Raw genomic sequence first — 24,001 nt, 5'->3', positions numbered from 1 at the left:
TATAAAATATAAGATATAAAATATAAGATATAAAATATAAAATATAAAATATAAAATATAAAATATAAAATATAAAATATAAAATATAAAATATAAAATATAAAATATAAAATATAAAATATAAAATATAAAATATAAAATATAAAATATAAAATATAAAATATAAAATATAAAATATAAAATATAAAATATAAAATATAAAATATAAAATATAAAATTTAAAATATAGAATATAAAATAATGAGTTAATTACAATATTTCATAATTGTTGTCACTGTAGTATTTAGGTTTTAGACGGAAAAATTAGTTTTCCTTTTTCTTCGAATATGTAGCAAATAAATCGATATTTCTCAAAAACATACATTAAGAAGGATAATTTAAAAAATCCAATTACATGCACTTATATGATGAATGAATTGTACTTCCTTACAGCGAAGTTGTAATAATTAACTAAATAAATATCATTCGTAATATGAAAGTAAATTCAATTAAACTTTACAATGATGCTCAAAAAAAATATTATTGATAAATACGAAAGTTACATTAATATTATCGAAATTGAATCAAATACTGTTAACAATGGCCATTCATCTTAAGGAATCCTTAACTTCATTGTCTCCTTGCCTTCGGTCTACAATCTTGAACAGGTCGTCACGCGTAGCATTTAAGATACACGAAAATCCGCCTAATGGGTGTCACAAACTTCTTAGTTTACACGCATTCTGAAGAATTTCGAAACGAAGGGCTCCGGCAGTCGCGGAATTAAAGTACTATAGCAGAGTGCAGTCGGTCCTCTTATATAACGTTACGCAATGTTCGAAATGTTTTCGGTTCCTGCACCTGCAGAATCCCACACAGGTTGTAAAGAACGACGGGTCCTTACTACGATTTCCGAAAGCGAGCAATTTATTCAGCCTTCATTTCTCCTAGATTGACGGTTTATTTATGTGCGCGTTGTATATTTTAATTCACTAACGAATTCAGGCGTTCGAAATCGAAATTTTATTCAAGATTCACGACCTCTACTTCAGCAAAAAAATCACCATTAAGATCGTCCGTCTTCCTCTCGTTCTACCTCGTCCTCGTCTTTCCTCGTCTTCCCAACGTGAACAAGAAAAAATCGACAAAAATGCAGGGACTCTTTTAAATTGATATTAAGGGAGATTTCGCAGCCGTGATCCATGAGGTACTGCTATTTTGTCATTCCCGGTTCGCGTGTCCAGATCATTCGTAAAATTTGAAGGTGTTCCTGCACGCGTGGTGGGAGAGAAAGGGTGGAGAGGGGATTAAATAAGGCATCGCCTTGTCCGAAATTCACCGAATATTCGGGTGATGGATATATAAAGGCATCCTGTGCACGATATTTCGAGTCAGTGCTGTGCGAAGCTCTTTCTGTGGAACAACCACATTTCCTTTGAAACTAACGAACGAAACGGTTCAGGAAGGATACTGTCATAATGGCCCGATTGGTGAGTCCGAGAACAGTAGTGTTTGCTAGGGAACGTTCGAGTCATCTCCACGGGTGGTTGATAGGCACCGAGAATCGGGAAACCACGTTATGCCTTATAAGGAAAGATTTCGTTGCGTAATCGCGCGGCGCGACGCGACCCGGTCGTTTGGTAAATGAGAGGTATAAGTTACGATTCTGTGACGCAAGCTGATTGAAGGAATATCCTGTGAGAGACGTACAAACGGTTTTATTCGTCGCAAGATTCGATCGGCGATCGGAGAGTATAATGATGACTGTAGCTGGTATATATTAAATTACGCAATGGCTGTAGAGTATTGGAATACGTTACGTGATAAGATCCTGTATTTTTGAGAATCTTCACGCGTGAAGTAACTGTTAGTAAAATGGTTGATATAAAAGTTTTGACGTTTTTTTTTTTTATAAGAAATGAAAAGAAGAGTTGTCAATTGTTCGTTGGCTGAACCAAAACTAAGTAAAAATGAAGAAAGAAGTATACTTTATACGCGTTATAATAATTATATAGTTTGAAGACAGATGTTATTTGTTCCGAAGAAAAACATTTTTTGTTAACCACGTACAAAAAAAAATGTTTGTAACAACATAATAGAAACAAACGTCATAGGGGAAAGTAGGGTAAAACGGACTGATCAGGTAAAATGGAACAGTAATGTTTTTCATAGATAAAGAGCTCGTATCGAATTGATATGGCAGAACATGGTTCTAATAAGTCCTTGATATAGTTTGAAATCGACTGTAGAGCAGCGCAAAAGTTATTTTTCGATTAAAAGTACTGGAAAGGTATTCAGTGAAAAAGTTTTAATGTTACGTAGCTGTTTGAAGCATTTTTTTTACCCTTCTATTAAAATGTTGAACAAGATAATTACTGTACTAGATTTTACGTTCCTTAAGCTGTATTTTTGACACTTAAGTTATTTCTTTACCTTATGCGAAACTGTAAATTTCACATACCTTTCTCAATTATGATGAAAAATGAAACACTTTAGCACAGGTGCAAAAGAAGTAAGGGGCTATATGCTTTGTGTATAGTTTTAATTGGTTACGTGTAATCGCATTAATGTACAGCAAATTCAAATCGAAAATTAAATAAAAACTGACCAATTAGATTACAGCAGTACAAAAAAAGAAGGTGATACAATTATTTGTGATTATTATTCATAAAACCATGTATACTCATAGTTTATTTATATCAGCTAACAGTTAAATATATTCAATTAATACTTCTGATTTAGTGAAAATGAAGATTTTATATTTCCATATAATTTTGCACGAGTGTCCCGTTTTACCCTACCATTTTTGCGAAGTGGACATTTCAATATCTTTGGAAAATCATATTTTCCCCTGTAACTAAATATTTTTATTAAAAAAAATCTTTGATTTCCTTATAGCTAAATGTCTACTTAAAATTTACAAAGAAAGTTTCATGCGTTTATTGTTCGAGATACTTTATTATGACGATTAAAAAAGAAGCGTTCCATTTTACCTTACTTTCCCCTAACTATTGTTAGGTATATCAGTTCTGAGTTATATCAGTTTCGGTTCCGGTTCTATAATTGTCCGGATATAATATCGATTCTGTATCGGTTTTATAACTGTTACTTTTCGGTTGTGCATTTCGATTCTGCATTTCTTACACAACCGAAAAATAATACTGACTATTTCGGTTCCCCCTATTTCCATCGGAACTATTTCCATCAGAACCGACACTTCCTGTTCAATCTAGAATCTACGAAATTCAGCAAAACAAAAGTAATCGACCTATTATCCAAACACATTCGTCTCTCAATTAGCCCCAACAATCAAAGCCTGACTGCATGCGGACAATAGGAATTCGCTAGACAACTGTATTTCGAACAGCGTGCTACTCAATCGTCTTTGATCGATCCGCAAAGATCATGATTCAAATGGTGTGCGAACGTTACAGGTAATCGTCTTATGCGCCGTTGTCGCCGCAGCGTCCGCTGCTCCTTTGCTGTCGGTGGAGACACCGATTCCAATTCTAAGACAAAGCGCCGAGGGCCCGAATCCGGATGGAAGCTACAGCTACAACTATGAGACAGCGAACGGCATTCAAGCTCAGGAGGTCGGCTACCTCCGATACCCCGGCACTACTGCTGAGGCTCAGGAAGCACAGGGCGCCTACAGCTACACAGCGCCGAACGGCGAGCTCGTCCAAGTGAGCTACGTGGCTAACGAAAACGGATTCCAACCCCAGGGTAGTCACATCCCCCCCATACCACCGCAGATTCTCAGGGCTCTCGAGTACATCGCCGCTCACCCCGAGGAGAACAACATCGATGCTCAGTGAAGAATAGACGGAACATACAGCTCCCTGCAAAAGTATCCATTCATACTTAGGTGTATCAACACAATGTTGACCGGTTACGAGTTAACTCGTGTTTGCATTTGCATCAGCTATTTCAATTTTTGAAACGCAGGAAATATAGAATATTAAAAGCAAACTGTTCAAAGTTGTATAGAAAATATGACCAAAGTTTCATTTCAATTTATTATGTAGAAATAAAGTATGTTGATGTTTATTTAGGTTGTTTCATTTTCATGCTTTAATTACGGATTAATGACGGAATCACTACCGATGACATGGGATAGCTTCAGCGTGGAATTGCCGGTCAGCAATGTGTTAACCCTTTGCGGTCGAATGCCGCCGTAATGAAGTCCCTCAGTTGGCATATATGATATCGATAGCTACAAATGAATAGTCGAATTATTTAGATAATGAGAGATTGATATGTGGTTTTCGACTTTTCTGATATTTCAAATTTCGATATATAATTACTTCTTTTATGAATAGAGTTTTTGGAAGTTTGAACAATTGTCGTCTGCAAAGGGTTCATTAATTCAGTGGCTTTTTGACACGGTGACTGCTCAATTGATACTCGAAATAAAATTTACTATTAAATACAATTGGAAATATAAATATATAACAATTTAAATGTAATTGAGCCATCTTACCCTGAATTACCCTACTCATAGAATCGAATCTATTTTTCTGAAAAAACAGAAATTGAAAAATCAAGGTCTTTTGCAAAGATTGTTTCTTAAACCTTCTTGCACCTCAGGTTCAACGAAATTTGGTTCGCTTCATATGTCACTGAGAAAATTAATCTTTAAATTTGTGAAAAATATTGTGTCACTCATCTATGGGTGACGTGCGGTCAACGTGTTGAGTCTAGGTTTACGGAACCCGTCAATTTTACGGATATTGCATTTTATGAATGTTATTGGTTACAAGTTTACGCTGATATTGGTTCATGTTATTATAGTTGTTCTTGAAGTTGCAATTTCTCAGATTTATATGAAGAAAAACTTATTTTGCTAAGAATAATAAAGTGTCCAATAAAGGTCGGTACTCCTAGTGTTACAATAATTTGATTGACTATTTACAAATCATTGTATGTATCTCGATCTTTAAAATATTCAACATTACTTTGAATCACTTGACAAAAGGATAATGAATTTGTAATCGAAAAGGTGCTGAATTAATTTTTTAATTATTTATTGTTCAAGTTTTAGTAAACTGTATATAATTTTGTAATTGAATTGTACTCTAGTTTAACGTATATGAGTATAGGTTTGCGTCAATACAGGTTATATCTAGTAACTTCAACTTTAACATTTGTTAAATACGTAAAATATGCAAGTAGGTGGATGCTTTTGTAATTATATACGTAGTACAGAGCTTGAATTAACTCTTCATGATTGTAAAGTATCAAAAATTTTGAGCTGCCGCTGTGATAGCTGTTAAAGCTATACCATACACTTTGTAGTCTGTACTTTATCGTCCATGAAATTAGATCATTATGGTGATCTTCTTTTGTGAAGTGTTATATAAATGTTAGCTGGTTAATTTCAGTTTTATTTATATGCGCGTTCATGTAGATAAGTATCGTTCGATAGATATATGTGCATGTAGCACTCAAAGGGTTAATTAAATTGTTGTTTGAAAATATGTTTATTCATTATTTGCGAAAAAACTTTACCCCACTTCCGAAATTGAAATTGTTATTTCATCTCAATAACAAGAGCAAACTTTAAGTTTGCATAAGTTCATTCTGATACAAAATCATCTATAGTTATCGAACTGTATAATTTTAGTAGGAATATTTTATTCTAATATGTTAACTTATCTAAAATACTATTTTCTGTGCTTTCCGAAAATACAAAATAACCAATGCAAATTAGAATTGCTATTACAATTGCAAAAATGCAGACTTATATGATTTTAATGATGGAATACAAAAAAATTATGTTTGATTTGATACTTTGAAATATGTAGTATAAAATAATTGACATAAATATTTCCAGGAATGATTCATGTTACTTAAGTTATTTGGATATTCCTTGAATATTTCTTAAGGGAATATGTAATTTGTGTTATACTTCATTTGTATAAATACTTTACAAAAACAAAATACTAGACTGTGGAGACGTTTACTTTTAAAAAAGTTTATCATTGTTCATGTAAAAAAAGAATTTTCGTGTTACATCCATACAATCTGAAACATCAAATCATGACTCTTTACGCCCGATTAGTTTCTTATACTTATGGAATGAGATCAAAATTGATCAGTCGGAAAAGAGACCTCAACAGGCTTAACTCTTAGAGGACGGATAATCTTGACGACTTCATGCATACTGCCTGAGACCAATTCAAACTTTTAGTTACCAATTTATGTAAATATTTTTATTAACGTGTTTCTACGAAATGCTTACTAAATTATATTTTCGATTATACATATAATCTTTAACAATCTAAGAGCATCATTGCATACACGAAAGGATAAAAAATATTATTTTCATTTCTATGTATTATACCTGCTATAGTTTGAGATAATATTTCCCGTTTTATTATATTAAAATGTCTCCATAAATATTCGAATGCTTTCAAAAAATCAAAATTTGTTTAGCTAGAATACAATAACTTATCTATTTTGATGCGTATTATCAACAGTGCCCTCATAGATTACGCTCACACTCCAAGTGCACTCGAAAAAGCTCCATTTTCTTTCGCAAATCTATTTTCTCAAACCCAAATTCTCCTAATTCAAATTTATCATAACAGTTTATTACAACCACAACCTACGACATTAATTTATTCTATCACAAGTATAATCAAGGCAAGTCATGTTAGCTACAAGAAACTAACAAGTCAAACGACTTTTCCGAAAACCTCTTTACAAAAGAACAGTCTCAAGCATCGTCGCCGAAGGGTTGAAAAAGAACAACACACATAAGAAAAATAAAATAAAATACTATGCGACTCGTTCGAACGAAACGAAATTTTCTAGAAAAATACAAATTTATTCGAAGTCACGTTACAGGAATCTAACTGCAGACTCTAAGGTACTTAATCTCTAAAGGATCGTCGTTCAGTTTCGTTGGTTCGGCCGTAGTGATTTGAACTGCCTGTTGTTGCCCGTTGGGACAGCGTTCTGTTGGCTGGGCGAGTCTTTGGCAGTTTCCTGGGGCTCGGGGGTGGACGGTTGTTTCGCAATCCATTCGAGGGCCTTTTGAATGGCCGGCGGTATAGGCGGCGGTGTCGGCACGTGAGTGCCGGCCACTTGAGTGCCGAACTCGTCCGCGGTCCAGCTGATCGCGATCGGTGTACCATCTGGGGCATTGTACTGCACCGAGCCCTGGATCAGCTGCGTCTCTTCCGGCGTACCAGCGTACTTCCGGCTGCCGGTTTCACTTTGCACGATGCCGCCCTCCGTTTCGTATGTGAACGAATAATGGCCACGGTTATCGCCCAGGTCCCTATTTTCAGTGACGATTTTCTCGGGCTGGCGGAAGTATTCTTGGCAATGCGCTGCTGCGACCAGCACGAGTAATATCTGGAAATTGATCGTGATTAATTAATTTGAAATGATCATATTAGTATTAACACGTTCCCTACCGCACATCCTTAAAACGGGACACGCTTAGACCTCATTTTATGACCAAGTGATATTTACACGAACACTACTCTGGTATTTTTACTTTGTCTTTATTCTTGAATATTTCGAATATGAGGAATGTTTAATATTTACTAAACCTAGTACCGTGTTCGGTATGGAACGTGTTAACTCTATGATTTACTTTTCAACTATGATCAATGCAAATACCTTGTCGTTTATAATTTATTGAAAAAAGGGGAAACATCTGGGCGTATTTCGTATGTCTATGTTTACCTTACAGTGTAATTTGCATAACTATATTAATACTACGTTTACGTACAATTTATTCTACAGTTTATTTCAATATCCCAAGAAAAATAGATGCTAGATCACGTAGATTTTGGAAATTACAGCTGTAAAAACAGAGAATTACGTATTCGTATAACTGCATCCGTAGAAATCGGCATAAGCTTGTACCTCATAATAGTTATAAAATCCAAATATTAGACGAGTTCCGTAAACCTAGCTTTTACCCCTTGCCACACGATTTATTTCTCAACTATGATCGATACAACTACTTACTCTGGAAAAAGGGAAAGATTCTAGGCATATTGAACACGTCTATATTTTCTGTAAAGCGTAATAATTGATAACAGAAGAATATTTAATTTGAATTCAAAAAATAGATTAATATTTGCGCTTGTTAAATTCTGCTTAAAATTTTCACCACGAGTCTGACACGCTATTACAAAGCAAGGGGTTAAGTAAACAAAGTTAACTTTAAGTTAATTCTAAACCCTGCTGCGCTCCTCAAATTTACCGTACATTTTAGATATTGTTTAAAAAGAAGTAGGTACATACTGGTAATTCGTTTTACATAGTATTTTTAAATGTTCAAATTAGGCTAGACAAAATGAGGGCGTGATTAACTTTAAAATATTTGTTGTGGTCCCATAAGATTAGTTAGTATTACTAGTTATATTATTATGGATATAATTAGCAAAGATTAATTAGTGTTGCTAATTAATATTATTATAGAAGAATAATTAGTATAATAGATTGAATATTAGTATTATAGGTTGATAGGATTTATTGCGGGTGTAAATGTGTTTTAATTTGAAGAAGTGAATTACAATTCGTAAATGTGTATAATTGTTATGAACAAAAAGCAATTTGTAGCTAATTTAAATTCGAGGTTGGTATTCTACTGCTTTGCGAATCCAATAATTACAAGAAAAAATTCAATAGGTGAATTCATTTATATTGCAACTCGATGTCTCTTTGCAAAGTGGAAAATTAGATATTGATTAAGAAGTTTATCGTGGAATATTGCTAGGCGCAATAATAAATGTTTGACAAAAGGACTGGTGATTAACAAATTAATTTTATTAGTTTAAAATATTAGTTAAAAATATTAATTTAAAATATTGGTTAAAAATATTAATTTAAAATATTAGTTACAAATATTAGTTTAAAGAATATAGGTATATAAAACAATTTTACATTGTACAAGTGTATCGAGAAAAATAGATATATCGAAGTTTTTTTATTTGATTACTTTCATTAAATTTAAACATAACCTTGTGATTAGAAAAATATACAGAAAAATTAAGTGCATTTTTTATATTTTCAGATATACGTCGCGTAAAAGTAGATGTATTTTGAATCTGCGTATTACAAATAAAAGAAATATCATTTTGCAATGTAAAATCTTCGTTTTCAAAATTAACTATATGTACCACTGTATAGAATTTTATACTTTCTAAGTTTTTTATCATTTACTTAATTATTCCTTACTGGATTGGACTAATAGTGGGACGACATATTTTAGTGTGTCAATGTTGTTTCGAAAGGGACTACTCGCTTAACTCCGTAGTCAGCGGTTAAACCACACGTATTACCGGCAGCAAGATGGTACCAGTGATTGATGCAGGTAACCAAGTTGCATCATATATAATGGTCGCTCGAAGAAAGTTGATGGAACGGTCCAACTGATTCAGCGGAATAATCTCTGTCGAAGGTCCATGCTTGTGTGAATGTTTTTTTTATTGTGCGTTACCGATCGGCGTATGATATATTCGTGTTCCCATGGGAAGTTTACGACTGCACTAAATCGTAAAATCAATGTTAAACGTTTCCAAATTGCCAATTTAGTAAAGATATATATAATCGATGTTTCTATCAATTATTTGTCAGAATTTCTTTTGTATTTACACTATCAATCAACGTTTAAGAATTACTCATTTAAAATATTAGACAAATTGCTTTTTCAGCAATTATTACAACTGTAAGTATAATAGTTATAAAGATGAACAGAAGAATAATTTTTTTTGTCCAATGTTATTTGTCTGAAGTCAGTGATAGACCACAGCTTCCTGTTAATCTCTTTCTATAGTATTTTTGTACTAATTTATAACGATTATAAATTCTGAAGAATATTTATTTATATTTCCAATTATGACCTACTTTTTCATGGTATTGTTCAATTCATTTGTGAAATATAATACAGTTTAATGTTTTAGTATTGAAATACTGCCGATATTAGCATTGACTTTATGTTTTACAAATTTCAGTTGCTCTAATTGATTATTGATATGCCTTTTTGTATTTCAATAATATGTAGAATGAATTGTGAAAGTCTGCTAATGAAATACAATTATTAAATATTAATAAAAAAGATTAAAAGCAATAAGTGCTGTTTATAATGCTTATAGAATATTCATTTAAATATAAACTAAACAAAATTCAATATATTCTCAGCACAAAACAAATGTCTATAATAAAATGTGAATGTTTACAAGACATTTGAAATATAATCTGCATAAGAAGTTAAGATAACAGAAACGATCATTAAAAATATTAATACTATAAGCAAATAGGACATATTAACTCAATAATTGACATTTACGAACTCGTTCGCATTACATCACTTTATTTGCATCGTAGAAGTGTAGAAAACTTGTCTTAGAAGTTTATCTTAATAACGACACATATAAAACTCTACTATATAACATCTACACAGTGTGTGTAGTTTACGCAGTACCTTCTTCCATAGTAATTACTATGTTGCTACAGGAAAGCTGATTTTCGTCAATAGAAACCGAACGACTTGATGAATTGTACCTGTTTAGAAATCGATGCTTTCAAACATGTGTAACTGCTTAATTTGTGAGTCAATAATTTTCGATACGAATGGAACTACGCGTTTCGTGGAATCGTTACAATCTCGAAAGTACAACGTGTCGTGAAGATGTCTTCGAAATGTAAATACCTTGTTAATGACAGTTTCAGCGTTTATTACGAAAAACGTTTCTCATGGTTTATAGGGCATCCAGTCATGCAGAAGATTAGCATGTTTCTATACAAATAATAGAGCTCAGAACGAGGTATGCACGTTTGAATTTTCTTCGAACAATAATAATTAAGCAGTACTTAATGGCGCTCATCTCTTTATACATTTCTAAACTTTAAACGCCAATAACCTTTTGTTTCGTTACCATCATTATTTAACATTACCAATATAGAAGTCAATAATTATCAAACTTTTTCATTCTTTAATTTCGATGGTCTGTCATAAAATTAAATGTCCGGTGATCGTTTGCGCCCGCATACCTATAATTACATTGCGCGCGTTTTATGTTACCCGCGACGCGCACGAGTGTGTGAAATACAAATACAAACAACGTGTAAACAACAGGAGACGTCAACGAAATATTCGCATAAAACGATTCATGGAAAAGTCGTCTAAACGTGTACTGCCTGGATGTAATGCGGATAATTTATATTCACGGATCAAATTCTTATCTTTTTACGAGGTATTTAAATCCTCCAAAGGTCAATTTTGATCGCGTCATAAAAACAATTCCAGAAATTCCATTCGACAGAGAATAGGGGTTCGAACGTTCATTTATTTCCCATCAAGCTCGTATATTTCACTGATACATTAATAATGATGAAACTGGTGGCCTTTGTTCGAAGTAATTAGAATCGAGAAAGGTTGAGATCTATCGGTGTGTATATCAATCCTCGATTAAGGCGTAGCTAGATCGTGTAGGAATAAAAGTCGGTACACCTGTGCTTTAATCTTCGTCATGTTCGACCTGTAAATCCGTTGAGATACCTTTCCCCGTGAAAGGTCAGGGCGAGACGAATGGTTCGTGGGTAGGTCACAATACTCAATCGCGAACTGTAGGCGGTAAAAGGGACGAGAGTGGAACCAGATTTCAGCGGTGATTCACGTGAGTCTATTAAGATACGTTCAGACGTTTTATAGAGTGTCATTTCCTAACACAGATCTGACTAAACATGTTAAAAGAGACCTTTTCAATATTTAATTTGAAATTATTTTCCAACTGTAACCACTTTTAATGTCAAATTAACTGAAAATTATTTTTTATTAAGTTTAATCACTTTTAATTTGAAGATAACCAGATATCAACTTGAGATTATTTTCTAAGTTTCATTATTTTGCCGCAAGTGACTGTTCGACTTTACCTATAATGATTATAAAATTAATGGAAATAAATTAATAAACATTTTGATACATTACGTAAAAATAGTGTTAATTGTATAAAATAAATATAACTATTCTACGTAGGTTCTACCTGTTCACAAGGAATTATAACATTGTTTATTGTTATTGACGGCTTAATAAATTGAATGTATTCAAATAAAGATACTACTCCCAGTTCTGTTGTTTCAAACAATCACAGAGCTGTTTATTTCAGTTTATAGATTAGTAGCTGTTAAATAATTGCCAAATAAAGAGAATGATTTCTTTATAACTCCTATCTTCACGCAAAGAATTATAAAACCGTTTAGGTTAGTTTATGGCTCAATAAATTAAAAATAATTAAACAAGAATTCCATTTCTATTTCCTACAAAGTAAGCAGAAATTTTTCATCTTGAGGTTCTACGTATTAGAAAAGAATTATGAAAATATTGTATTTATTTCAATTTATGGCTTAATAAATTAAAAATGATTAGATAAAGGTACAATTTCTTAGTTCTATGAAATGAAAACAAAGTTTTTTTAGAAGCTTTATCTTTTCACGAAGAATGTAAACATAGCTCATGTTATTTTATGTCTTATTAAATTGTGATAAATTTTCGATATATTACAATAAGAAATTAACAGAAAAATAACGTTAAATTTTGTTAACGTCATATATATTATGTGAATCGACTGAAGCTTCTAGGAGTCGCGTTAAGTAGAAGATCGAATTCAGTATTAATACATTCTGTGCGTGAAAGTGTACAATTAGAAGATGTCGGATAATGGACAAACCCATAACCATGATCATTTATGCACTTCTGACGCGGCTGTGACATCATTCACGCCATACGCTGAGAACAAATATTAACATTTCTACATATCTGAGATACATTCAGTTGGTTTGGAATTGTGTCCTCACGCTTGATGTCATCGTGAGTTATTTTACGCGCTGTTTCCCTGTGTTTCGTATCGCTAATAGTATGAATCCACGGTGACATGGATAAGACTTAGGTAATGTAACTAATGAAGAAAAAGTTATGCTCAATATTTGTATAGGAATGACATACTTGACAACCGTGACTAATCTGTAAATTTTTTACTCAACTGATTGTATATTATACGATCGATACATTAGTCAGAAGAAAATGATTACTTAACGAAAGAGAAAGATAGCTTTAATTGTAATATTTTAGGAGAATGAAACTTGTGACAAGTTAAAGTATTCATTGAGCAAGGTGTTTAGTGGAAAGTACTTGATAATTTCATTTTAGAAGCACATTGTCTCTAGAATTATTGGTAAGTATATTGAAAATAGCAAGTGGAAGTGTTTATTGAAGTGTTATTTAAATAATTCTGAAGGAAACATCGAAAAACTCGATCAATACATTGAAAATTCACTTTTAATTAAAGAAGCCTTTTAATATTCATCTCTCAATCATACAATTCTTTTTTATTTTCTTCTAAAAACGATATTCCTCTAGCTACTGTTTGTATAAGATCACTAATAAAATTTAGATATTCGCGTTTAGTGATTGTGAAGAGGGTAACTGATTCATCGAATCGGGATTCAAAGGTCAAATGACACTGACCCAAACGAACCTATTATTATTTAGAAACGATTATAGTGCCTCGCAGAAGCTGATTAGTTCCTTCCGTACTACATAAATTGCCGGTAAACCACTAACAAACTAACCTTTTTCACTTTTACGTTTAAACAGTGCGCGAAATTGAAAATATAAAAGAAATAAAGTAAAATTACTATAGTTTTTCTCCAATCAACCCTTAAAATTCAATAGTACAATAATTTATATTTTAAGTGATCACTTTACCTTCAAAGTAACTGTCTGTTTACAATGCTTATTATATTATCAAATACTTATTATATTATGTTATCAAATCGTCATGCATTTTAACCCATGTGCAAAGAGTAGGTACTATTACTTTTATTAAATTATGCTATAAATCTTCATTCGCATATCATTATATAGCAAAGTGTTAATTCATCATTACAAAGCAGATGTTATAACTGATAACAAATTCGAATGTATAGAATATGAAGTACAGAATCATTCGTAAGGATTTAAGTATTCTATTACCTTATTTCCAACTGATTAAGATTTTTAATGCCTCATCGTATCATATCATGTGAGACTCGTAGTGAAGATTTTAAACATAATTTACCAAATATAAATATTATTCGATTCTCCTGAATTCATATTACATATCCTTCTTCTATTATCAATTATTATTTTATAGAGCAAACCGAACATAGAGCAATCTCTTTTCAATAAATTTTAATTTATTAATAATCATTAATGTCAGAGTAAGTCTATCATAGTCGAAGAAGAAATCATAGTGTAAAAAGTTAATAAAAAAAATTAATTTCTAGTCAGTTCTTATTTTTGTATATCCTAAGAATCCACTGTCTCATTTTCCCCAGGTAACATTAAACAACCCCAAAAATTGCAAATTTCCATCACAATCTTCCATCCTAACCATTACTTCTACCCCAAACCACCTATTTCCCAGCACTAACATTAACCTCTTGTTCTACAATTTCTTTTACAACTGTGCCTGATAAAACTCCTTTGTCATTAATAATTTCATTGGAAAAACAACAGAATTTAATACTTACTCTGTATCTACTCTCATTCTACCAATTAAGGCTTAATAACAGGCAAATGACATCTCATTTACAGTAATAATAAATAAGTAACATTCATCACGATATTACAAGACAAGGAGTTAAAAACGAAACACAATAGAACCCCCAATAAAGAGACTAAAAAATAATTGAAATATAACTATGAAGAGATTCATCATAAGAAAGTGATACAAGCAGACAAGAAAATTGCACCAGTATCAGAAAAGGAAATTTAACTCTTTCGTCCCGAATGGTAGACATGGGTACCATGAATACTTTAAATACCGGAGAGCTAGAAAACGCCTAGATAAAAGAAAATTGTATGACACGAGGATCTTTGTTTATGGCTGACAGCTTAACCTGTTTACTGTGGAATTTAGTTTTAAAAATCTCTCGTTTTACGCGCAATAAAATGAAAGAATGCAATGTGTACTCATCAAAAGCAGAACAAATGCGCCTAGCGTATATTTTAATGAAAAATCGAAGCAAAACAAAGAAGAATGACATGTTTATCTGGAAAAATAGATAATTCGTCGTTGAAAGAATTAGCATCATTTCAAGCTTTAAAATGACGCGTGTACTCGTCAAATACAGTTGAGTTGTTAAATGTTAATCAGCTGTCACCACATGTGTTTTCCATATTCAGGGACGAAAGGGTTAACGCAAGATTCCTATTATAATATATAACGCGAAATCGCTATAACACAGAATGTTTTAATCGCGTTATACGGGGTTCCACTGTGAACCGCGATGCTCGTAGAAAATCCGCGTCATCCCCCAGCCAGCCCCAAACTCCGAACCCTATCCAGCAAAACGCGGAGGAAAGTTGAGGGGTTAGCAGGAAAGTCGAAGAGAGTCGAGCCGAAAGAAGAAGACACTTACCAGAGTACGCATGTTGCCGAAACGATGGGGCACGCGGCGACGGCGACGACGGCTGTGCAACGATCCGCGACGCTCTCTCGAGAAAGTGCGACGATACCGGTGTCTGTCGTACGGTGGAGACGACACAAGTTACGCCTGTATATGTATATATGTATCAGTCTGCGTCAGAATAAGAAGGCAAACGTCACATATAGAACGTCGGTGTGTTCCGACGAGATGGTTGCCGGCGTGAAGTTCGTGAGCAACTCTTGGACTGTTGGGGGCACAGCCGACCTTTATACCGGCGAGTCTGCACAAGCGAGTCGCGAGCCTCTTTACATAACCCGAGAAAGTTTATTTCGGGACTGCCACGTCTCCCTCTAGAGCAGATCTAACCGCGACGCGCGGTCCACACCCCCGGCGAACGAACTAACAGACGGAACCGACAAAAAACAATGAGAAAAAATGATCGGAATCGCGTGGAACGTACGTCGCTGCAACTGCCGCCCGGCCGGGCTTTTTAACGCAATTTCACCGTCCAATGATCCCGAACCTCGCGAACCTGCTTTTCACGAGCCGACGTCGCAAACTTACGTAACTTGCCTCCTCCTTGCCCCTGCTCCTACTCCCCTACCCCCACTGTTTTGCAGTAACTTGCGAAATTACAATGTGGGTAGTGTCGTCTCCTTTTCGGCGGGCCTGGATAATGTAAGGATAATTGATTCTTGAATGATCGTGCTCCAGAAAACGGTCCCAGGTGACGCTTCTTTCTTTGTGGTGAACGCATTGGAAGGGTTTATTAATTGAGTTTGGATGAATGTAGCCTGATTGTGTATCGGGTAGTAATGTAAATGTTTTTAATATTCTTCTTATTTATTTATTTATTTTATTTGTAATTTCATATCTTTATTTATTTATTTATTTATTTTATTTATTATTTAGTTTTTTAATATTTAACTTGTTCACTGTAGAATTTAATTTTGAACATCTCTTATTGTACGCAATAAAATCAAATAATGAAATGTGTACTCGTCAAACTCAGGGCGAATGCACCTATATATTATATATTCTACCGAAAAACTACAGCAAAACGAGAAAGAATTATATTTGTATCTGAAAAAATAAATAATTTATGGTTGAGAAAATTGGTATCATTTCACGCTTTAAGGTGATGTGTATACTCGTCAAACGTAGTTAACTGGTCAAATTTGATATTTATTTTTTTAAGGATTGTAAGAATGCTAAAGATGTAATTGTGACTTATTGCAAATATATAACTGATAAACAAAAAGTAATTTCTGACCGATACAAATTAAGAATTATTATTTTACTATTTCATAAAGTTAATGATATAAACAAATATTGAATAACTCTGAATATATGTGTGTTACAACCCAATATTATTGATGACAATTTAAATATGATAGTTGATTTGATGAGAAATTTTCTTTCACAATTTTCAATTATCAGTAAAGCAGAATTTGTAATGAGTTTCACGTGGTTAGTACTAATTAATAATTGAAGGATCCAGAGATTAAACAATGTAAGTCATATTTTCATTTTATATGTTCAAAGAGTTTATTTAATATTAAAACTTTCGGTTAATAATGCAATTATGTTACTATCTTTTAAGACTTAATTCTACAGGTAGTACACCAATTGCTTTATTAACCCAAAGTTTTAACGATAAAAACTCTTCAAACTTTGTACGAAATGTAACGAAACTGTGACTTACACTAATTGACTTCTGAGTCTTCTAATTATAGATAGCCCCTTGCAATCGAATATAAGTTACATTTTAATTGTTACCATTAATATGCAATCAAATTAATTTGGTTCAACTCTGCTGACGAGTGTATAAATAATCTTCCGAAAATTTAAAAGCTGTTTCTTTGTCAAGGAAATAGTAATTTGCATTTAGAAGATAAAATTAAAAACTGAAACTCAGAGGAAAATCGAGGTTTCACTAAAATTAATCGTTGATCAGATAACACTGAAACTCTACCGCAGCTTCCTAGACATGATTAAGCAATAGTTCACGTGATCATTGATAAATCCTAGTACTACCTTCATAAAATGTCACAAGTAAAGAATTTGAAGAGCACTTTTGGAAAACACTGTAAATGGTAAATATTATATTTGTTAAGAACCAAGAAAAAGTTAGCCAATTTTATGTTAGACCAATAATGTCATCTTGGAGATGTATTGATGATTACACATGAACAGAAAATTTCATTGTAACAGTGTACTATAGTATTCCCATTGGCACGCAAAGGATTTCTCGATTAAGAAAAACTATTTACTTTTGACAGTTATAGTGTTTCCTACAAGAAGTCTTCAACTACTTCACTGGTAGCATCTCTTGAAGAAAGTACTTGGATTTATCGGTGATGAAGTGAACTATTGCTATAGCGTATCTATGAAGACATACTATAATTTCTACGTTATCTAAGTAACGACTAACTTCAGTTAAACTTCAGTCAATCTAGATAGCGATAAAATTTCTTCAACCATAAATAATGTCACTTCACATTAGTAAAAGGTAATTCTGATAATTTGATGAAGACATGAGTGATATTTACTGGCAATATTTGATTAATGATGTGCTTAAGTAATCTGATCAATTTCAAGATTATTGTTAAAAGATACAACCTTCTTCTTGAATTGGTCAGTGCATAGTGAATACTCTTTGCCAGCGGTATTTTCAATGGTACCGGTGACTAATGGAGGTATGAAATTTCTGAAGCTACTGAATTGAACTTCTTCTGCCTAAAAAATAATTATAATTAACTCAAAGAATAAAGTATTTTGAAAAACTGTTTTATTGTTATAATGAACACATTTTTTAAAACAGAATCCTAGAAAGAAGTTTGGTAAAATGTTTCACGTACAAAAGTTGTTTTCACAAATGATTAATACAGATGATATAAAAAGATTATATGAATTATAATAATTTATGGTAACTACGATACCGAATTCTAAATTAAAAAATCAATGTAAAATTAACTAATATAAAAGAAACTAGTATAGAATTAACAATTTTGTGAATTATACAAAAATACTTTGAGGATACATATTTAAAATGTTTAAATTAAATGAAATGTAAACACAATTGATTATAATTGATTATAAGAAATTTCGTATAATTCACAAAATTGTTAATTCTATGCTAGTTTCTTTTATATTAGTTAATTTTACATTGATTTTTTAATTTAGAATTCGGTACCATAGTTACCATAAATTATTATAATTCATATAATTTTTTATATTATCTGTATTTTATAATTTATGTTTATACTTTACAATTTTCCTATATAAGCAACTCAGTTTAATTTAAGCAAAGTTTACATGAAATGGATTTATCCTTATAATTTTGTAAGTCGTTTATTTGTACAAAGCTGTCGCCATTATTTTCAAATTTTAAATGAAACAAACCCTTAAGGCCAATCTCAAATAATAAATTAAAATAAGTGCCGTAAATGTCTAACTATTTGACTTTATTTAATTCTTTACAGAAATATTCCAAATATTCTAAAAGGCTTTAAAATCGGAGAAGTGTTTTATACTTTGTCTCGAAGGAATTCAATTTTTAAACGAAATCTTATATAATCTTCTGCATACAATTGTCTAGAAATAGTAATTGTAGAAATCAGAACTTGAATGTTTGTATTTTCCTAAAATGTTAAACACGAATATTGTATTATGATATTAGCCCACTAGTGAAAATTTGAGCGTACGTATTAACACGATTTCTCGTTTGTGTAGGAGAGAAAATTACTACTTATCACGAGCTACCGTGCATAGAAATAAAAGTTCAAATGTGAATTTTACGTCGTTATGGTCTAAATATTTGTTTAATAATTAATACGACAAAAATTCTTATTTTGTTATACATCAATCACCATAAATAGAAACTTTAATCAATTAAACGTGTGTTTTTTTGATTCTGGCTTTTAGGAATTAGTGAAATTTTGAATTTACATAAACACTCACGGTTATCATCATGTTGGTATATTTTATCTTGCGTTGCAAGTAGTATACTTTTTGTTTCAACATCAAATTTCTCATTAAAAAAATATAAAGCACGTTATCTAACGAATAAAATTTTTTGTGTGTTCTTAGAGGTAGTAGAGGATCGATGTTGGTTCAAAATCGTTTTCCTCCGTGACTATCAATTTTCAGGCAATTTACATAACACTAAAGGAAAATAACTTTTCAAGTTTAAATGGTTTTGTATTATAATTGTAAAAGCTATACAAATATTTTTCGCAAAAAATGCTTCTGATAACTGCCCTAAGTAAAATGATAGACATAAGATTTATGTTACGTAAACTTTAACGAGAAACATTCTGACACTATCTTCAAAGCGAGCGTGACACCTGTCAAACGTCAATTTCATCGAATATATTTCAATTTATTTTGAAAGTTAAAATCTAACAAAATTTAAATGGTAATACAACTCGTAGAAATTGTCATTTATATGGCTGATGTTCATATTTCATTGCATATGGGTTCTCGAACAATGTTGCGTCAAATTTCAGACGACAAGTGATTTACGATGCACTGTGCAAACAGTCGACCGTTACTTCATCATATCCGCTGATTTCTAATTGAATTATTAACACTTCAAATAAAACGTCAATGATTTTCTTATATAGTAGATGCGTATTTAGTAATGAATTTTTTAATCCAACTAGAAATTACTATTATTGTACAAATAATTACTACGTACGTATGTGATGGCTATTAATAATATTATATTGTTTAATATATATATTATTATAATATAATATTATTTAATACTAATAATTAAATAATGAACAACTATACACAGTACACACAACATCTAATAACCAATAATTCTTCAAAAAATCAAGATCCCACGTTAAATTTCAAGACAAATTTAATCTCCTTCAACAATAATCTAAGTAATCAACATTCCTCAGCGTTACAGAGAAATTCAGCAGGTACCCTATTGGAACCATGAAAATGAAAATGTACGAACGTAGAAGGCTACAAAAATATTCACGTGGCTTCGGAGTCAAATACTAATGAACTTCAGGAGCCCTGCACAGAAACGGCTACTTTATCGTCGGGGGTAACCGCCTTATTAACATTTGATTGTACTGAATAGAAACGATTGCTGTGGACAAGGTAATAGATAAACTTTCTCCACGTCTAATTGTGACCTTGGCTAATGCCGCCGTTATCAGTCCTATCTTCGTTCAATTCTTACGCGAGAAGATTCAAGCCGATCGCGGTAATGTATGCAAATACCACTTTCAACAGTGGCTCAACGAATAGATTTTTCCTTGAAAATGTTCGTGTACAATTTATTGCCGTAATGAACAGTTACATCGGTCGGGGTTCGAATAAATTCGAGGAGGAGATAAGCGAAACAATTAGGGGAATGATAATAGTACCGTGCGTCACGTTCTAATGCCAACTATATTTAGACTCTGTTTACTTTTCAATTACAGGTTTATGAAAATGATTATCGTCGCGTTTTATTGCCGCGTTTCATGGCGGTGTGTCGTTTGAATTGTAATTAAGAGGAAGCAATAGAAGAGCCGGCTGAGATTCCTTGGTCGACCGTTCTATTGAACCGGCTTTCTCTGAGGTTACATTGCTGCTGCAGAATTTGCTGTACCGTTCCCTTTTTAGGCGAGCAAAACTATTCCGAGTTTGCGCACTTGTCTCGTAAAAGGTATTGTAAGTTAAGCTCTTGCAGTACAAATTGTTGTAAATGTTTTATAAAAATTTTCGATAAGGCGAAAGAACGTGAACATTTAAAACGTCAATTTAATTGATATTAACATGATTAAATTATTAATCCGAATGAAATCAGATTTTTCAATTTTTTAAATTTCTTTCCTCCACTTTGCTCTTTACGATGTACAATAGATGTATATTTTCGGGGAGGAAGAATTATCCTGTTCTAACCCGTGAAACTAAAAGCGTTAGAAACAAGAGATTCCTTAAATACGTCTTAAAATAAAAATTATAATTGTTTCACAATTATTTTTTAACAAATTAAATTTTCTCAAATTATACAATATTTCTGATTCTTTTTGTTAAAATTACGAAAAACTTCTTGAAGTATACCGTAAATTCAAAATTATAATTACCTCCTATTTTGTTAAAATTAAAAAGGAAATTCCTAAAGTGTACCTTAAAAAGATGCTTTTCGAGTTTAAATTCCTACCTTTCTTTCGTTCGATCAATTTTAATTGGAGTATAAGTTTGTTAAAAATTAATAAAACACAATTTTTATTTTATAGAAATTTAGAATAAAGAATAACCTTGTTTGTAGTAGATAAAGAATTATTATAATATATATGTCAAAAATCAAATGAAAAATAAGTAGAATGAATGAATAAAAAGAATCTCATATTTTTGAAGACACTAAACATTTAGAAATTAAAAAGAAATATTCCAATCCTATTGGGATAAACATCTAACTTCTGTGCGCGAGTATTTCTCAGTTGACTTTATCCGGAAACTTTGCAGCGTCTAGTAGCAAGCTTAACTGACAATTGTTTCAAGAAAGGTTACATTCAAACGTACTTGTTATTTATCCGAGGATAATGACATCGGTGTCTCAAACGACCCATTCCTCTGTGGGAACCGAACTCTACAGCCGCGAGTCCTTGGCCCAGTGATCCTACTGGCGTGCTACGTGCGACAAGCTGCGTTCACATGATTGCACTAACCGCTACCTAATGTATGCAAGTTAATATTTATATTTCAGAAAGGAAGATTCTCGATGAAGGGATGACTTGCACTTGGCTGGGACGAAACATAATTTTCGACGACATTAAGAAATTTAATGTTACAGCAATGCTGATCTTTCTTATTGAAAAGATTAACCCCTTCTTCTATAGCACTAGAACTACACCGAGCATTTAATATGATTGATATTTAATCCCTGTAAAAATTGTAATAATAGATTATTTTCAGTTTCTTCAAATATTCATTATAGTATTCAAGTGAAACTATTTGTTTTTGAAATCATTCCGAATATTCAATGCTCTTAAGGTATCAATAATTGCAGAACAAGAAAACCGAAATCGACCATTGTGAATGGTACGGTAGTTCTAGTGTTAATGTCGAGTCAGGCTCGTGATGAAAATTTTCAACCGATTTCGACAAATCCAGATGCTATTTATTTTTGATACAATGAAATATTGCTTTTATTATATTATAAGTCTTATTAAACACTGTTATGAAAGAGATCATAGGATAAGGAATTAAATCTGATATTTTTGTTAATGTAATGTAATAAATGTAAGTAGGAACTTAAAGGAAATGAAATATTTATAATTTTAACAACATGTTATGTATACATCACTTTAAGTACACAGTAGTTATAATATTAAGTATTCAAACATATGTTAAAATCAAATAATTTAATACAGATTCATAGTAGTTTTATAACCCAAGTAAAAAACTTTGAAAAGAGTTTTCAATATTAGTTTTCAATATTATTTGATGTATTCTTGTTATTATTTTTATTTGTTGTGTTTATTAATGTACCGTTAACAAATCACGCGAATATTTATATCTTTTAAATAAAGTATATTACTCACTAGAAAATATTCCAAGCTGCACTATGGTAATTCATATTTACGATTGGAATAAATGTGATGCGTAATAACTACGGAGTTTATTAATACACTTTCCAATGTGTGTTTTACGTGTATACTACTACGAAAAATAATTTTGTTTATTTTACAATAATCTGCTTTGACTTCAAAACTTGAGAAGCTGAGTTAAAAAGTTTGCTGACAGAAATACATTACTTCAACCTTTTCCTTAATCGCATATGTTATACAATCATTTTATTACCTTTGATAATTAACGTCCACATTAAATGGTTCTTTACGTATTTTCTTTGCCGACTTTTTTCAACGTGCACTTTGAAATGCGCTGTAAATGGTAATTTCACATTTAAACTTTTAACATAAATAAAATTTCGATATCTTTCATTATATTTCAGAAATAAACATTCATAATAAAAAATTCAATTCTGCTATATTTTATTGGCCATTATTCTGTCTGTAGAGTTAAATCTGACTAGTGGTAGAAATAAGCCTCAATTTTACTATCGCATTAACCTTACTAAATTGTCCATCTCGTGTATGGTATGTTCAGTTACACACTTGCCTTGTAAAATGCTAAATATTGTAGAACATAAAGTTAAGTCTGATTTCTGACACTACATCTTTTATTTTTCATTCTGGGACTACATAGTTCATCTTAATTTCCAATCAAGCAACAGGTATGCTGTACAAACTATGTTCTTTAATTTCTGTTAACAGATCTTGATGATGTAATAAAATGTTGCTGAAGTAAAAGGAACCTGTTGATGTAGAAGTATGTAAAGTGTAGGGGAAATGAAGATTGTAGAAGCAACTTTCTGCACAAACGAATATATAAATTTCAACCACGTGTTTACGACTGCATAGAATTTCTAATATTATGAAATTAAAGAGAAGTACTTGTAAGAATATTTATGCTAAAGTTCAGAAAATTGGTGCATAAAAAGATACTAACATTATAATGTTTTTGTTAAACAACACATAATTCAATTCATAAACCCTTATTTTTTATT

General features: G+C 32.0%; 2 protein-coding genes across 2 annotated transcripts; one reads left to right on the top strand and one right to left on the bottom strand.

The window, feature by feature from the left end:
- Nucleotides 1-1,378: 1,378 nt before the first annotated feature.
- On the top strand, nucleotides 1,379-5,323 carry CPR18 (cuticular protein 18). The gene is made up of 2 exons (XM_031983654.2): nucleotides 1,379-1,469; nucleotides 3,414-5,323. Exons 1-2 carry the CDS (start codon nucleotides 1,458-1,460, stop codon nucleotides 3,795-3,797), a joined length of 396 nt encoding a protein of 131 aa, XP_031839514.1. The 5' UTR covers nucleotides 1,379-1,457; the 3' UTR covers nucleotides 3,798-5,323.
- Nucleotides 5,324-5,333: 10 nt separating this feature from the next.
- Nucleotides 5,334-15,689, bottom strand: CPR17 (cuticular protein 17). The gene is made up of 2 exons (XM_031983667.2): nucleotides 15,409-15,689; nucleotides 5,334-7,344 (listed from the first exon to the last, which is right to left on the bottom strand). Exons 1-2 carry the CDS (start codon nucleotides 15,418-15,420, stop codon nucleotides 6,880-6,882), a joined length of 477 nt encoding a protein of 158 aa, XP_031839527.1. The 5' UTR covers nucleotides 15,421-15,689; the 3' UTR covers nucleotides 5,334-6,879.
- Nucleotides 15,690-24,001: the final 8,312 nt, after the last annotated feature.

Source organism: Nomia melanderi, chromosome 1 (assembly GCF_051020985.1).
Source record: "Nomia melanderi isolate GNS246 chromosome 1, iyNomMela1, whole genome shotgun sequence".
Lineage (NCBI taxonomy): Eukaryota > Metazoa > Arthropoda > Insecta > Hymenoptera > Halictidae > Nomia > Nomia melanderi.
This window is presented reverse-complemented; position numbering and strand designations above follow the sequence as displayed.